The sequence below is a fragment of the Sorex fumeus genome, unplaced genomic scaffold (assembly GCF_029834395.1).
Source record: "Sorex fumeus unplaced genomic scaffold, SorFum_2.1 ptg000126l, whole genome shotgun sequence".
NCBI classification, from domain to species: Eukaryota; Metazoa; Chordata; class Mammalia; order Eulipotyphla; family Soricidae; genus Sorex; species Sorex fumeus.
In genome coordinates, this window is record NW_026606183.1 from 3,912,716 (window position 1) to 3,928,810 (window position 16,095).

Genomic DNA, 16,095 nt, shown 5'->3' on the forward strand with positions numbered 1-16,095 from the left:
GAACATGATGGCCATTCAATACTTGCATTGCAGACCACAACACCCTAAGAGAGAGAGAGGGAGGAGAGAGAGAGAGAGAGAGAGAGAGAGAGAGAGAGAGAGAGAGAGAGAGAGAGAAAGGGAATGATCCTGCCACAGAGGCGGGGGGTGGGGGTGGGGGAAATGGAGGAGCTGGGAGGGATACTGGGAACATTGGTGGTGGAGAACAGGCACTGGTGGAGTGATGGGTACACGATTATTGTGTGACTGAAATGTAAGCACAAAAGTCTGTAAGTCTGTAGCTGTACCTCATAGTGATTCATTAAAAAATAAAAATTTTTTTAAAAAGTCACTCTGGCAGTTAATCAAAGCAGGGATGATGGGATAAGTGACCAGTCTGTAGAATGGAGTTCCCAGGGAGCTGCTCCCCTGGACGTTATCCTAGAACTGCAGCTACACAGCCAATGGGGAGCACAGTCCCCACTGCTTGTCCTTGGTTGTGGAAGTTGAAATTCTCTGATTTCTTTAAGTTCACAAGAAAATAGGTACTAATGAAAATCTTTTGTTAAAGATTATCAAAGTGGTGTCATGAGAACTTTTGAAAAGCAAGGGATACCTGTAATTCTATAATGCTCTTTGCTTCCGTTTTTCACTGTTTGTAACTTTCTCATTGCCGTTGGACACCCTTTAAGCCTGAATGCAGGTGTTTCTTTTATCATTAAGGAGCAGATACAGCTCTCTTTCTGGTCCCTTTTGATCCCCGGCAATGTTTGCTTCTCTCCCCTTGACCTCCTCAAATGTTAACATTTACCAAAACCTTAAGAAACACAAGAATTCCCAAAGGGCTCTAGTCCAATTTAGTATTGGATTTTGTAACATTGGAAGGTAAACGTTTATTTTCACCAAAGTAAGTTTTTATCCTCTTTTGTCAGCTAGGAAGGGAGACATAAAATGTTTTTCTTACTAGTTTGATAATGTCCATAAATGGTTTGATCGGTTTAGGAAGATAAAGACTCTCGGGTGATAGATGTGACATTTTTTCCCAGTCGGAGGGAGGATTTATTTATCTCCCTCATGGTCAGCCTGGATGCCTGCCTTGCTTCCGCCCAGTTAGCTTATGAACTCTGTCACTGAAGGCAAATTTAGGCCAGTTTGGAAAGCTCAGTGTCCCTCCCCACAAGCTCTTTTGCTTTATCTCCTTTTCCAAATCCAATACTCCAAAACTCTAGGTGATCACAATCATGTTTCACCAGCAGTGAGGTTTCTCCTGGACTCTTCCACCTCTCTTTCTGCTAACCTGATACAGAGGACTGCATTGTTTGGGGGAAGGAAGTCTTCTCTTCAGAAGACTTTGAGGGGCTGGAGCGATAGTACAGCGGGTAGGGTGTTTGCATTGCACGTGGCCGACTCAGTTCAATCCCCAGAATCCCATATGGTCCCCCAAGCACCTCCAGGAGTAATTCCTGAGTGTATAGCCAGGAGTAACCCCTGAGCATCGCTGGGTGTGACCCAAAAAGAAAAAAAAATAAAACTTTGAAAGACTTTGTTGATCTAGATAAAAACAATTTGTCTAGCTCAACATTTCTCAACCAGGGGTCATATGGTCCCCTGTGAGCCCTCAAGATATGCCAGGGAAGTGATAGGTGAAAATCACATAAATGCAGGGCTCTGGTATAAGACTAGGGTTTCAACCATTAGAGCAGGAAGCCAGCGAAAAGAAGCAAGGTCAGAAGGAGGCCACCCCTGAAGACAAGGTTGAGAGACACTGGGCTCGATCATGTCCTGTTCTTCAGCTCTCAGAGTCTCTAAAACAGTTGACTTTCCAGCCGTTGAGTGTGAGCTCTGAGTAGTTTTACTTTCCCCAAGTGGGCTCTGAATGTGTGTAAGTGAATACAGACTTACGCCACAGGGAACGTCTTCCAGAGTCTGATTCTCTCCCATAGGATGCTGCTTCTGGAAATTTTCTGAGATGCCCTCATCTCCCAGCACTGTGACCCCAACACTAACTGCCTTTTCTTCTCTTCTCTGGATTGGGGATTCACCAGTCAGAATAGCTGCTGGCTCCTTAACCTGTCCCAAGGTGATCTCATCAACTTTATTTACTCTTTCCCCTTGTTTTCTCATGGGAAGAGTGACATCTTATCAGTCACCAACAACTGTTGATTCTTTCATTGGAGTGAGTCTAATCTCATGCTTATGCTGTGCTCTGATGTATTCATAAATGGTAGAAGCCCACATGGAAACCTCCTGCTTAACTATCTTCTCCACGAACACCCCAGCCAAAATTATTGCTCTGTCAAAGCATTTCCTCTGTGACCATTTTTTCCCTTGGGCTATTAGCCCTGCTTTTTTTGTAACATTATATAATATAATTTGGAGTGCATGTGTTATTTCCTTAGTGGGACTGTAAGTCTTGAGGAAGCACTTGTTTCTGAATTGATTTTCAGTCCAGCAAGGGCACAACCCATTACGATATGTGGTCCGAATCTCACTGTAGGGATGTGGAGAGAAACCTGCTTGGGACCACTTGTTTTTGAACCCTGCTGGGTGGAGGATGGGATCTCTTTTCATCTTCCCATAAAATCCATAAGCTGTCTAATGCCAATCAGATTGATACCTTTGACTTCTGTTCGGAGGGGGTCAGTCACATAAAATGAGACAAACAAGCACACAAGAAGGCAAACACACAAGGACTGTCCAAGTTTAAGGGTTGGCAGGCAGCCTGCAGTGGTCTCAGACCTAAATAACTGTTTTCCCAGTGGAAATATCCTAAATTTGGGGATTTTTTGCTAGGGGGTCAATTTCCCACAGTAAGTCATCATTTAAGTTGTTGGAATAGATCTTCCCAAATCTTATAAGAATGAGCCTGGTGTCTACCTCTATACAGTTGGGCCCAAGGCATTAAAATGATATCTACAAGCTATAAGGGAAGGGCAGCTAGTTATCATATGGGGATTATAAAGTAGATTTATTTTAATAATATTAGTAGACTATTAGATATAATAATTGCCAAATACATATTGAGTTTGTACAGGTTTCATTTCTTCTTCTTTTGGATAAATCAATATCTATTATTATTCAGTAACATGGTTAAAAGTAGTATTAATGTTTATGTTTCTGCTATAAAAAAGTCCACCACCAAAGGCCAAAAATCCTTCAGCACTGTCCTTATGTCCAGTCCAACCTGTATTCCCCCACCCAACACTCCCAACTCTGTTTGGCAAAGTTATTTCTCTTGTCAGAGGTTAATGGTTTGGTCTCATTATCCATTCCCTTTCTTGATTTCTTTATAAACACATGTGAGTGGAATTATCTGGAATTTTTCTTCTCTCTCTTACTTATTTTATTTTGTATGGTACTTTCTAGTTCTTTTTGTTTTATGTGTGTGTCTAGGGGGGAGAGGAGGTCACATCCAGCAGTGCTCAGGGATTACTCTTGGCTTTGCACTCGGGAATTACTCCTGGTGGTGTTTGGGGGGACCATATGGGATCCTGGGGATCTAACCTGGGTCAGCCATGTTCAAGAAAAATGCTTTACCTGCTATACTATTGCTCTGGCCTGGAACTCTCTACTTCTATCCATGGTATAACAGAAGGCAGGATTTCATCTTTCTTCATAGCCGAATAGTATTCCATTGTGTATATGTACCACAGCTTCTTTATCCACTTATCTGTCATTGAACATTTGGGTGAGTTCTAGACTATTGTCAATAATGCTGCTGTATGCATATATCTTTTTGAATTAGTGTCTTTGTTTACTTGGAATAGGTGCTAAGTGGAATAGGTGCTCAATGGGTCACATGGGAATTCTCTTTTGTTGTTTTATTTTGGGGTCACACAAGGCAGTGTTTGGGAGTTACTCCTAGCTCTGCAGTAAGGAATCTCTCCTGGCAGTACTTGAGGGACTGCATGAGATGTCAGGGGTCAAATCTGGTTTGCCTGTGTGCAAGGCAAGCACCTTATCTACTTATACTATCTCTCTGGTCCTAGGAATTTTCTTAATTCTTTGAGAAATTGTCATAGTGTTTTCCATTGAGGCTGAGACAGACTATTTCATTTATTCTTAACAGCCACAAGCTTAGTAGCAGATGACCAGACTGTCTTCCTTATTCCCTTTATATCAGCGTCCTTTAGTGCCCTCTTGGGTTGCAGAAAGGACAGCAGTGGGAACTGCACTCTTATGCCAAACTCTCCCTTTCTCTCCCCAACATCTCAATCACAACTGCTGACCTAATGAGGCAACCACTGAGGCTGAGGCCAGCTCTCCTGGCAGCTGTGGGCTAAGAGCATGGTGGGCTTCCTGGCATGGTGCTCAGCCCTCAGCATTTTCTCTCTGACCTTGAGGGCAGTCCCAGAACCCACTGTCATCGCCAGTCCTGGCAAGCGGCAGTGTCTCTGCCCTTCATTCAGTCAGACCCTGCCATGCCTGCTCCCTGCCGTCCCACCTCTGTTGCCTGCCCACCCATATCACACTCCTGCAAATACAGGTGAGACCAAGCTGGCATGGCGTGGTTAACCTTCTAGCTGGAAATTATACTCCGAGTATTTTTCTTAAGAGGCAGAAAATTTCAATTGAGGCAGAGGGTGGTTTCTAGCTGGTAAAACTTCACAGGCTCCTCCATGCCAGTTTCAGGTACTCATCCTCCTCCCACTCCCAGCTAGCGAAGACACAGAGGGTCCTCACAGTCTGGCTCTTTCTCACAGTTTTGGGATGAGAGTAGGGTCTGTTGATGAAAGCATCTCTGATCTGTCACTCCCGGAGGCCGACTGTGTGCCAGGCTGGTGCTGACTGAGTTCTCTGCATTCTGAGCTCGGTGCTTCTCAAAGTGTGACTCTCTATCCTAGAGCCAGGGCACCCAGGGCCCAGTTAGAAATATAACCAGGGCAACATAACGCTCACCATAGCCATGCAGCCAGACCTCATGCCAGGTTGTTTCACTCAGGGCCCCCAAGAGGGAGGCAGGTGAGACCCCTCCCCGCCCCAAGGGACCCAGTCCCGGCAGCTGAAAACTTCCACAACTCAGCTGACACCACGCTCATGGCCCACTGTCCACACGCTCAGGCTGAGCATCACCCACAAGTTCACCTATTCCTGGACTGTGTGGCCACATTTGCAGTCACATGATACTTCAAACCACATACTCTACCCTACTCCAGGATTACAGCACCACATTTGACAGGATTCAAAGTAGGAGGCAACCAATCTTAGAGGGAAATATACATTTTTTAACATCTATATATTAAATACACAAGGCTCAACCTTTAACAACATGTTAGTGATCTCTTATAGAAGGGTTTAATGGCCCCTGGGTGAAATACAACAATTCTCACACTCTTTCCTTTAAGAATACTTTTTTTTCTAGCATTCTCAGCAGATTTTCATAACAAACAATACAAAAGATACTATTTTGGTTCTTGTTTGGGAAAGGAAATGGGGTTCAGGATGAAAACAGTTGAAATATGGTGCTGGGAAGGTGTAATGGTTGTGGGATTGGTGTTTGAATATTAAACGTAATCAAATATTATGAACAATTTTATGCACTGCACTGCACTGTCCTCCTGTTGTTCAGCGATTTGCTTGAGTGGGCCCAGTAACGTCTCCATTGTGAGACTTGTTGTTACTGTGTTTGACATATCAAATACGTCACGGGTAGCTTACCAGCCTTTCCCATGTGGGTGAGATACTCTCAGCAGCTTGCCGGGCTCTCTGAGAAGGGCAGAGGAATAGAACCCATCTCTGCTGGGCCAGCCGCATGCATGGCAAATGCCCTACTGCTGTGCTATCACTCCAGCCAAAACTACTTAATAAAAAAAATTAAAAAACAAAGAAACATAACCAAGGCCAGAGTGATAGCCCAGCAGGTATATTTTATTTTGCTTGTGACCAACCAGGGTTTAATCCCCAGTAACATGGCAAATCCCCTGAGCACTGCCAGGAGTGATCCCTGAGTGCAGAGCCAGGAGTAAGCCCTGAGCACTGGTGGATGTAGCCCCAAAATATTAAAAAATGAAACAACAACAAAATAAATATTAATGAAGCAGGGACTACCCTAGACTTAGGCCACAGAAACCGGGGCAGGGATGGGGTTTTGCAGCCTGTTTAACACCTACGGAGGCTGTGGCTGTGCTGTCCAGACTACGCCCCAACGTTCTAGTGAAACCTATGTGGAGGGGAGAGGGAGAAGAATGACTATCGGCTACTCGATGGCACGTGCTCATGCTTTGCTGCAATAATGCTGAGTGTTCACTCTGAATCATGCCCGCAGCCCAATGTGCCCCATAGCCCAGAGTCATTCAGGTTCTGACTCTGGGCCAATCCTATTCCAGTCTGAGCATCGCACTCACGCTGCACCCTGAGGTGGTGAGGAGAGGTCTTGGCTGCTTCCCATGCAGCTTCAGGTTTTTCTCCATGAGGGTGACAGCATCTGGTCCCCCCAATCCCCATGTTAGTGCAGGCTATGTAACCCTGTGCTGACAAGGCTAAAGTCATGGATCTTTTTCCGTCCCCCCTTTTCTACTCTCATGTGGTCCTTCAAGTCTGTGTGCTACTGGGAACTCAGTGTATCCAAATGCGTGCTTATGTGATCCCCAGTTAATTGCATCAATTAACTCACCTTCTTAAAGGCTTCTTTCCAAATATAATCAAATCTGAGGTGCTGGGAGTTAAGACTTCCACAGATTAATCTGGAGGTGCACCAGTCAGCCTACTGAGCTCCCATTTTCCCACCAGCCATGCTTCTGCTGACAAGGTCTTGTTTGTGTGTGTCTCCTGGAGTCTTCCCTGTATCTGGGTCTGCACTGTCCTTTGCCAGAGCCACGTATAGCAGGAAGAAAGAGTTCTGCAGTCTCTCTGTGTGTAGCCCCTGTTGATTCTCTAGAGCTTTCTTCAGCTTGTGTCTCTCCTGACATCTCTTTTTGCTGAGAAATGCAACAAGGGCTGCATCAACTTCAGGTGACTTTGAATTAATATTTGGTTCTTGGACTTTCAAAAGCCTGTTGTCAAACTTTGGGCAACTCCCATTCCCTGTTCCACAGCACAAAATGGGCTCATGGCCACAGTTTGAGATGTTGGGGGGTTGAGCAAAGTCAGAGGTTGCCTGATCTGCTGGCATCTAAATGATGGCTGTGCCTGGCCCTCATCAATGAACAATTCTGGGCGTGCAGAAGAAGGGGGACAGTGGGTAATTACAGATCCAAGCTCCCCTTGGTTTCTCCAAGCCCTTTGTCTGGTGTTTCTTACCTACAGGAGCCCCAGCCTCTCTGTCTCTCTCTGTGAAGGTGTGCACATGGGGCTGATCTCAGCTCTTCCAGGTCTAGGTGTGTGACCTTGGACAGGTTGGCCTCCCTAAAACTGTTTCTTAATTTGCAAAGTGGGATGAGTCGAGTTAATTAATGGAATTAATCTAGCAACCTCCTAGGGTAGCTGTAAGGATTAAATTAGATCAAGGAAGCAAAGCCCTTGATCCCACCTGCTGCTTGCAGAAGACAGTTCAGTTCTGGGAGTGCTGTGCTGGCCGCCGGGGTTTCTTCTCTGAGGCAATGATCTTTGTGCATCATTGAAAGGCCAAAGCACTTGTTAGCCATGGGTCTCCCAGGACACATACTGTAAGTACCCATGTACGTATAGATGGAAAGCCCACAGAGGAGGTGGCAAACAGGATCCAGAGAATAGAAAAGGACGGGGTGGATGGCCAAGGAAGGAAGGAGGGACCACAAAGGAATCCACAAGGCATCTGACTGCCTGCAACTATAGTAAGTGTAAAGACCAGTGATGATTCTCACCAGATGGACTCATTATACACAGCAGAGCAGTGCAGTGCTGGGCCAGAACCCAACATCCCTCGGTTCCCACTGACTGAGCTGTCTTTTCTACAAGGTGCCTAGCCTGCGAACTTCTCAGCATCTTAACTTGCTGGAAGCTATCCTGGCTAGGCAAAGATATGGACACCCATTTCCAGTGACATGTGTGTGAACTTTCTTGCCTTTTGTTCTTTGCAGAGGAGCTCAAGGCCCCCTTGGAGGAGTATGTGCACAAGCGCTATCCTGGGCTGGTGAAGGTGGTTCGCAATCAAAAGAGAGAAGGTCTGATCCGAGCACGCATCGAGGGCTGGAAGGCAGCCACAGGCCAGGTCACCGGCTTCTTCGATGCCCATGTGGAATTCACGGCTGGCTGGTAGGTCACAGCGGAAAGTTGGGGGCCACTGAAAACTCACTGCACAATCAGGCTGGCTAGGATCTGGGGCAGGGGCACATCACCTGTTTGTTCTGAAGAGTCATAAAACTTAGACAGAACAGGGGAGTGAAGAAAAATATGTCTGCTCTCAATGCTGAGCATCCTGATCGTCATGGTCATGAAAGCTCCCAGTGACAACCATGTCTCCTTGGACAGAACTCACAGCAGTCCTTGTGCAGGCTTGGCACAGCCAATTTCTGCTTTCTTGCCCCAGTTGATGTCTTCTCTTTTCTGGGAAGGCAACATTTTGCAATCCTACCTACCCAGGTAGAGCTTCTCAGAGCTTATGGATCATCTTTAACATCAGAGGGGTGAAGGGAAGAGGCCCCGATATTGCCTTGGGATTAAGAACAGCATGGGAGAAATGGGGGATATTCAGCGAGCATATTTGGCTGCAAGAAGAGTAAAGCAATAAAAATGTTCAAATCATCCAGCAAGCATGTTGACGCTGGATCACGATTTCAGAGTTTAACAGCATGGGTATATGATTATTGCTAACTAACCAATGATAAATCAAATTGGAGTTAAATAACTATAAGGTTGTTTAATTGCTCAGAGGCAGGGACTTCATTTCACAAAACTGTATGTTTACACTCAGTGATAGCATCTTCAATAAAAGCTGTTCACAGAACCAAATTTAAAAAGTCAGATTCCATCGCTAAAAGTGAAAATTCCTTCTCATCTCGGTTTGCCGGAGACAATAGAGTAGTCTTACAGCTGGGAAGGAAGAGGATGGTTCAGGTGACATCTCAAGGGGGAGAACTTGGGGTCCCTGTTAACTCTGGCCCATGAGAGTACATAAAAGCATCTGTTGCTACTGAAAACACCAGTTTCCTTTCATGTTTTTGGCTATCATCAACTCGGATGACCTGCAGTCTTGTTTCAGCCCTGCCCACCCTGAGCATCGTTTCTCTTTCTCAAACTCATCCCCCAAATATGGTCCCCAGACACAACAATAGCAGCAGCATCGCCAGGACGTTGCTGGTCTTGAATACTCATGGGGTCTACCTAAACTCAAATATCAGCATTTTGGGTTGGGTTCCAAGCCCTCCAGCTGGCCCTGATGCTCCCTTAAGGATGAAAACTGTCGAAGTCAAAGTTGTCTGCAGAGAAGCACCAGAATGTTCCATTAGTGTCCCTTGCCTTCTCCTCCACATGTGGCCCCTCATGTCTGCCTATCATAAGCTTATCTGCCTCTCACTTGACTCACTTCCCATTCTGTTGCTCATCCCACCCAGATCGGTCAGTTTTCAGGGACTTTCACAGGACAGGAATTTTCATGGGAAAACAAGCATGGTCCTGGGAAAACTGGGACAGTTGCTCCCTAAATTGGGGGGGGGGTAGAATCTGACAATATGGTATCCACCCTCCAGAATATACTGGCCCCCAATACTGGCCTCTGTATCCAGGCCTACTCCTTTAGCTGGTCCCCCACACTTAGCAGAGTGATATTTGACCCCATGGCCCCTCATTGCATCCACTTCCCCTAAGCTAGACTGCAGTGCTCATTGCCTGACCTGGTGGCTTATGACAAGAGATTTCAGTCTCATTCATGTGGCAGGTCAGCTTGGACTATTCTATATTTCCTGTGTGCTCTGAGATCTAAGAGGCACTCTTGTCTAGAACAAAACACTTTTTTGGCAAAGAGAAGAACAATCGACCCTGCCCTGGCTATTGACATGTCTGCTCAGATGTGTCACTGTATCACTGGCATCTCCCTTGTATCCCATTGGCTAGACACATTGGTCAGTGTCAGAGCTCAACAGTAATTGGTGTTGAGGGAGGGAGTGTCCCTCTGCAGGGCTACTGCAGAGCAGGTGGACTGTCCCCCAGGAGGGAAGTACGTGACTGGGGGCAGTTGAACAATCTTTCATAGAGTAGGAGATGCTCTTCAGAAGTTTGTTCTACTTGGTGTTTTTTCAGTGCTCAGGGCCATTGGCTGCTTCTCTGCTGTGGTCTGGCTGAAGTGTAGCCTTTCAAGTGACACTAGAGGTAGGCCTGAAGGCAAACCATCTAGGTGAGAAACCCGTTTCTGATCCTGTAGCCTGAACGGACAACTTAACCTCTCTGAGCCCAGTTTCTTCATGTTAAAAGTGGGGACCATAGTCCCTCTGATGAACACCAGAATCCGTATCTGGCTTCCTGGCTTGCTGCCTTAAATGGCCAGGTTTACTCTATGACTTCAGTCAGTTGCCTGTCTTTGTAGATGATTTTATGGGGGCAGGGATGGGGTAGAGGGGATCTACACTACAACACCAGCATACAATTCAAGTAGCAGTGAGGGTGGTGGGTAGGTAGGAACAATTTATGCTGGAGCTTTGGGAGACAGATTCACTGACAAACAGCAGTGGCGCTCCAGAGAGGTTGTGGCAGCTGTCACTCACTGGGAGGGATGGGTCTACTGTTGAGTGAGGGTTTCTGGCAATTGTCACAGGGGGATTCAGACCACAGATGTGAAGTCCAAATCTGACCCAATTGGATCCTAAATTCATACTATATTTCAGAGGAGTGATACGAAGCCCACCTCTAATTTCAATTGAGGGATGTCTGCATGGCCAAATCTTCATCTATCCTTGCCTTTTGCACACAGGCTTACATGTCACAATATGAATCTGTTGCCCTACTTTGCATCAGTGAGGCCTCAACCCCATTCCTCAGAACCCCCCCATATTTCATCAGTTGGGGTGATTAGAGTGGCAGTGACCATAACTGACTCTGTCCGGATTGTTTCAGTATCAGTGAGTCTTGGTGTCGGGAGTCAGATGTGATTCAGCTCAGGTCATCCTAAGAGTATTAGGATGGGGACCAGATGTCGAAAGAGCTTAGACAATTAAATGATGTATCTGGGGCTGGAATATAGTGCAGCCATGAGGATGCAGACCTGGCATGCACCCAGCCTGGGTTCGATTCCTACCAACACAGACACAAGTATCATCACTGAGACCCTGGAGACCCTTAAGCACTGGCAGTTGTCTGAGTACTCCTGGCACTACAGGGCTGGAGCCTCATCAAATCCTTGGGTCTTGCACTGAACAGACAGCCTGGCTGGCTAAGAATTGCCTGTGGGGGTCCCTGGATCTTCTGAGCAACACTTAGTAGCCCTCTTCCCCCCTCCATCAAAAGAAATAAAAAAATCTACCAGAGCAGCCTGAACAGTCTGGTGAAGATGGCTTTAGAATTGAGAGGAAGGATGGACTGGATGGGGAGGACACTTGCCTGGCATGTGGCTTACCCAGGTTTGATCCCCAGCATCCCATATAGCCTCCTGAGCACTGTCAGGAGTGATTCCTGAGTGCAGAGCCAGGAGTGACCCCTGAGCATCGCCGGGTGTGGCCCCCAAACCAAAAGAAATTTAAAAAAAGAACTGAAAGGAGAGAGCAGTCTTCTTGAGTGAAATGAGGGAGGGCTTCCAGGCAGAGGAAGATTCCTGCATGGTAAGATATCCTGCCAGTGGCCAATGATTTCCCCAGCTGACCAGTATGGGGAGGACTCTGAAGGAAAACTCGGGGGGAATTCATGGGATAGGTCTCTGAGGAGGAGCACTGAAGGAGAATTCTGAGGGTCTGTGAGGTGGGACTTATGGGAGAAGACTTCAGGAGCTTAAGGGAGAGAACTCTGAGAGGGATTCTGAGATGAGTTCATGGGGGGGAGGACTTGGTAACTTGAAGGGGAGGACTCTGAGGGGGCCTCTAAGGGAGGATTTTGAGGGGAAGTTTGTTGGGGGAGATCTTAAGGGGACTCTGAGGTAGGATTCTAAGGGAGACTCTAAGGGAAGACTCTGAGGGAGGACTCTGAGAGGGACTCTGAGGGAGGACTTTGAGGGGAACTTTTGAGGGGGGACCTTGAGGGGACTCTAAGGGAGGACTGAGGGGAAGCTTGTGGGGGAGGACTCTTAAGAGAAACTCTGAGGAGAAGCTTGAGAAAAGGACTATGAGGGGGAGCGCTGGGGTTCCTCAAAGCTCTGGGAACTCAATGAGATTTGGCTCCAGCCTCTGTGGACTGTGCAGACAAGTGAGAGGCAGTAAAGGGACCCAGGTATATTTTATTGCTCATTTTAAATAGAAAGATGAGATGAGCCAACAGGTAATTCAGTAGCTGCAAATGAAAAGAGACGGGCTGTGGGCCTAGAGTTCTCATTATTCTTCCAAGTAATGTAGAGGAATGAATTCTCTGCAAACCTCCCCCACTTGTGTGTGCCTGCGCTCTGTTCTCAGTGGGGAGATTGACACCCTCCTCTCCTCCCCAGTGGGGAATGGGGCCTTTCTGGGCCGGCCTGGGAGACCCACTCGGGCCTTTGCTCTCTGAGCCCGAGGGATTACACCTGGAAGCCCTAGCCAGCCCCTGCCCACAGCCCTGAGAATGCAGCCAGCCCCAGGCAGAGTTCAGCTGCCTTTGCATTTAATTAGTTTCCTCCTGCCAGTGCTACCAATTTAATTAGATCCCTTTTAAGAAATCAATTAAATAATCAATTAAAACAACAGAAATAGACTTACACACACACACACACACACACACACACACACACACGCACGCGCGCGCGCACACAAAGCAGATAGATTTGCATGTTAAAAGCAGGCCATGTAGGGCAGAAGTGGCCTATTTGGGGAAAGGGAATTCAGCTTAGGCAGGAAACCCCTAGAGCCTTCAGTCGGTCTGAGAAGAACTATGAAAAGGAAGCCCCTCAGCAGCCATGCAGAGCCTCCTGGTAAGGTACCCTGTAGGGTAAGAGAGACTTGGAACCTCTGTGATGCTGCGAGAGTCCTCCCCCCCCCACACACACACACACCGTTCTGAGTGCTCTCCAGGCCTCTCCTATCGCAACAGGCTGCATTATGGGGGTTCCCCAGGAGCCGTGTCTTTAAAACTGCATGCTCTGTCAGGGCCTCAGGGCCTCAGTTTCCTCTGTTTTCCTTCCTTCAGTTGCTTCTGTCTGTTCTCTGTGATCTTAGAGATTTGATTTCTGCTTCTCTGTGTTGCAGGGCCGAGCCAGTTCTCTCCAGAATCCAGGAGAACCGGAAGCGCGTGATCCTCCCCTCCATCGACAACATCAAACAGGATACCTTTGAGGTGCAGCGGTACGAGAACTCAGCCCACGGGTACAGCTGGGAGCTGTGGTGCATGTACATCAGCCCCCCGAAGGACTGGTGGGATGCAGGAGACCCTTCCCTCCCCATCAGGTGAGTGGCTACTGACAACCAGTTTCCAGAGCACCATGGAGCCCCCATGGCCAGGAGAGGCTGCCTCCGAGGGGGCAGCTGCTTTGGAAATTTGGAGTTTCTCTGCTTCTAATTTCCTGGCCAGAGTGTATTTGCCGGAACTTGTAAATGAATGACAGTGCTTAGCCTGCATCATCCCTCCGCATCATAGTCCTCACAACCAGAATCTGGGAAGTGGAAATTCTGAAAGGGCTTCTTTACTGGAATCTTCCATGCTTACAGTCTCTTGTAACTATGCTGTGCCCCTGTGCTTGGCACAGCACAGGTGATCAGGAAGAAAGGAGTGTGTGTGGATACTGGATTACCAAGGGCCAAAGGTGAACGCAAGGCAAGGAAACCTCCTCGCAGATCCTCTGAAAACTCAAATTATAAGGGTGCTGAATCAAGTGGGAGGGTTTGGGTGCCATATTTGTTCCACTGCAGAAACAAACCATCACATCCTTACTTTGCTGGTAGGAAGCAACCCAGCCGTCTTCTCTTAGTGCTGTCCAGGCCACAAGGTCAGAAGCAGAAGCAGAGTTGTCAAAGTCAGGAAGTTGTGAAGGTGGGGTAGAGCTGTGAAGGTTGAGGGTGGAATTCTGAAGGTCAGAAATAGATCCATGAAGGTTAGGAGTGGAGCATGAAGTAGAATTGTGAAGGTCAGGAGTTTGAATGTTAAGGTCTAGGGCTATGAAGGTCGGGGTAGAATTGTGAAAGTCAAGTGAAGGTCAGAGGTAGAGCAGTGAAGGTCAGGGTGGAGGGCTTACCAGTTGTTGAACCAGAAAGTCTCAGGTTTGCAAGATTTAAGGGGTTCTGAAAGTTGAACAGTAATGTGAGTGTATTGTTCAGTGAGACTGATAAACTGTACACATTAAAATGGTTAAGATAGTAAATACCACATAGTGTATTTGTACCATGGTTAAAAAGAAAAATACCAACCAGTGGGTGAAGGCTTGTTGACCTTGAGGTCTTGAAAGAATGAAGTTGAAACAATGAGCTCACAGTGGGTACATTTCCTATTGGGCCCCAAATGCATCCTCCCTGACCATGGGGAGGCTGACTTCCTATATGGTAGAGATGCGGACTGAGGCAACGGTGTGACCCAGGGGTTCACAGGAATGTGCAGGTACAGGGCAGTATGCTGGAAGCACATCTCCCTCTGTATATAAGGCATTCAGCTAAATGTGACTGGTGGCTTATGAATTATGGTCAGATTAACAGATGATTAATATTCGCTCTGAAGAGACTCAAGAAAATAGACTCATGATCATGAGTCATTAACATTACATGCATCTCTGATGTACAAAATAGAATCAAACACCAATGATGTCTTTTTAATGTATCATAACTTATGAAATGCTTAATTTATTAATAGTTGATGGAGATATTTAATTGCAGGAAGGGGTTTTATGGCCCTTCTGATGTTATTAAGCAAAAATGATGCTGTTTCTTAAATGTTAAGATATGGTGATTTTCCCCTGTCCCCCATGATCCCCAAATTTTTATTGCTATGATTTTTTTTGGGTAAAGGATGAGAGAAAAGCTTTTTCACAATCTAAATGGCATTAGATTGGACAAGTTCTTCCATACTGAGTCTTCTCAGCAGGCAACACAATAGAGGAGATTTTACACTAAGAGGATTTATAATTTTTCTGTCTTATGTCTTCCATGCTTTCTTCTTATTCCTTTTTTCCCCCTTCCCTTGCCTGGTAAACAGCTAATTCCTTAGCGATTCCTCCACTCATCTCTGTCTGTATCAAGGCCATGGGAGGGAAGAGTGGTAGGTGACATTAAAAAGGGCATGGCCAGGGTTGGAGAGATAGTACAGTGACACAGTACTTGCCTTGCACAGGGTCAACCTGACTTCAATCCCCAACACCCCATATGGTTCCCTGAGCCCCCCTAGGAATGATCGCTGAGCAGAGTGATTCCTAAGCCCTGATCACCTCTGAGTGTGTACACCCTCTTCCCCCCAAGAAAAGATAGAAGCCTGGTCAGCATCTTTGGGGTTAAGCCCAGCTGGCCCTATTCTGCCTCAGGGAACAGTCACAGTTCCTCTGCCTCTGAGATTCTTTGGTGACAGACCCAGAAGGCCCCCAAATCTGTTTGAAATGTTGATTTTTCTTCAACATCATCTCTAACGCCACATCGGTACCCAGTATATTTTGAACTTAAACAATTCTCTTTTGATTCCATGACTTTTTTGTGATCTAGTGAATGCCCTGGGTCATAGGCCTCCTAAACATGGGGAAATGGGCAGAACTTGGTGTCAGATTTCAGGGGGTTCGCAGAGGCCTTAACTGCTCTTATCTGGCTGACAATGTGAATATGGAGAACTAGGTATATCTGACCAGCTGTCCGCCAGCCTCTGCTCTGTGAAACCAGGCTGTGGCTGCCTATGTCACGGTGCCCAGTGAGTTGCTGGTGCTCAGTACGTCAGTAGTGAAAATATTTATGAATGAATGATTGAATGGAGACACTCAGGCTCAGAAGAGAGGAACGGGACCATTAGAAAGAGGATGGGATTATCTAGCAGAAAAGGAGACTCCACCCTCCCTCTAGTTCCGGAACTGAGAGAACTAAGTAATGGATAGTCTGAGAGATAAGTGGGCAGCCTGATGAGTGGGGCCCTGGGGGTGGACATGAAGATTCTTCCCTTTGCACATGGGATCACTTGTCATAACCTTGG

The 16,095-nt window shown here is 46.8% G+C and overlaps 1 protein-coding gene across 1 annotated transcript in view; it reads left to right on the plus strand.

The window, feature by feature from the left end:
* Window positions 1-16,095, plus strand: part of GALNT17 (polypeptide N-acetylgalactosaminyltransferase 17) — a 465,458-nt gene that overhangs the window by 238,500 nt on the left and 210,863 nt on the right. The window contains exons 4-5 of the mRNA XM_056137608.1: window positions 7,977-8,151; window positions 13,191-13,388. Coding sequence (XP_055993583.1) covers window positions 7,977-8,151; window positions 13,191-13,388 — 373 coding nt within the window. The remainder of the gene's footprint in view (window positions 1-7,976; window positions 8,152-13,190; window positions 13,389-16,095) is intronic.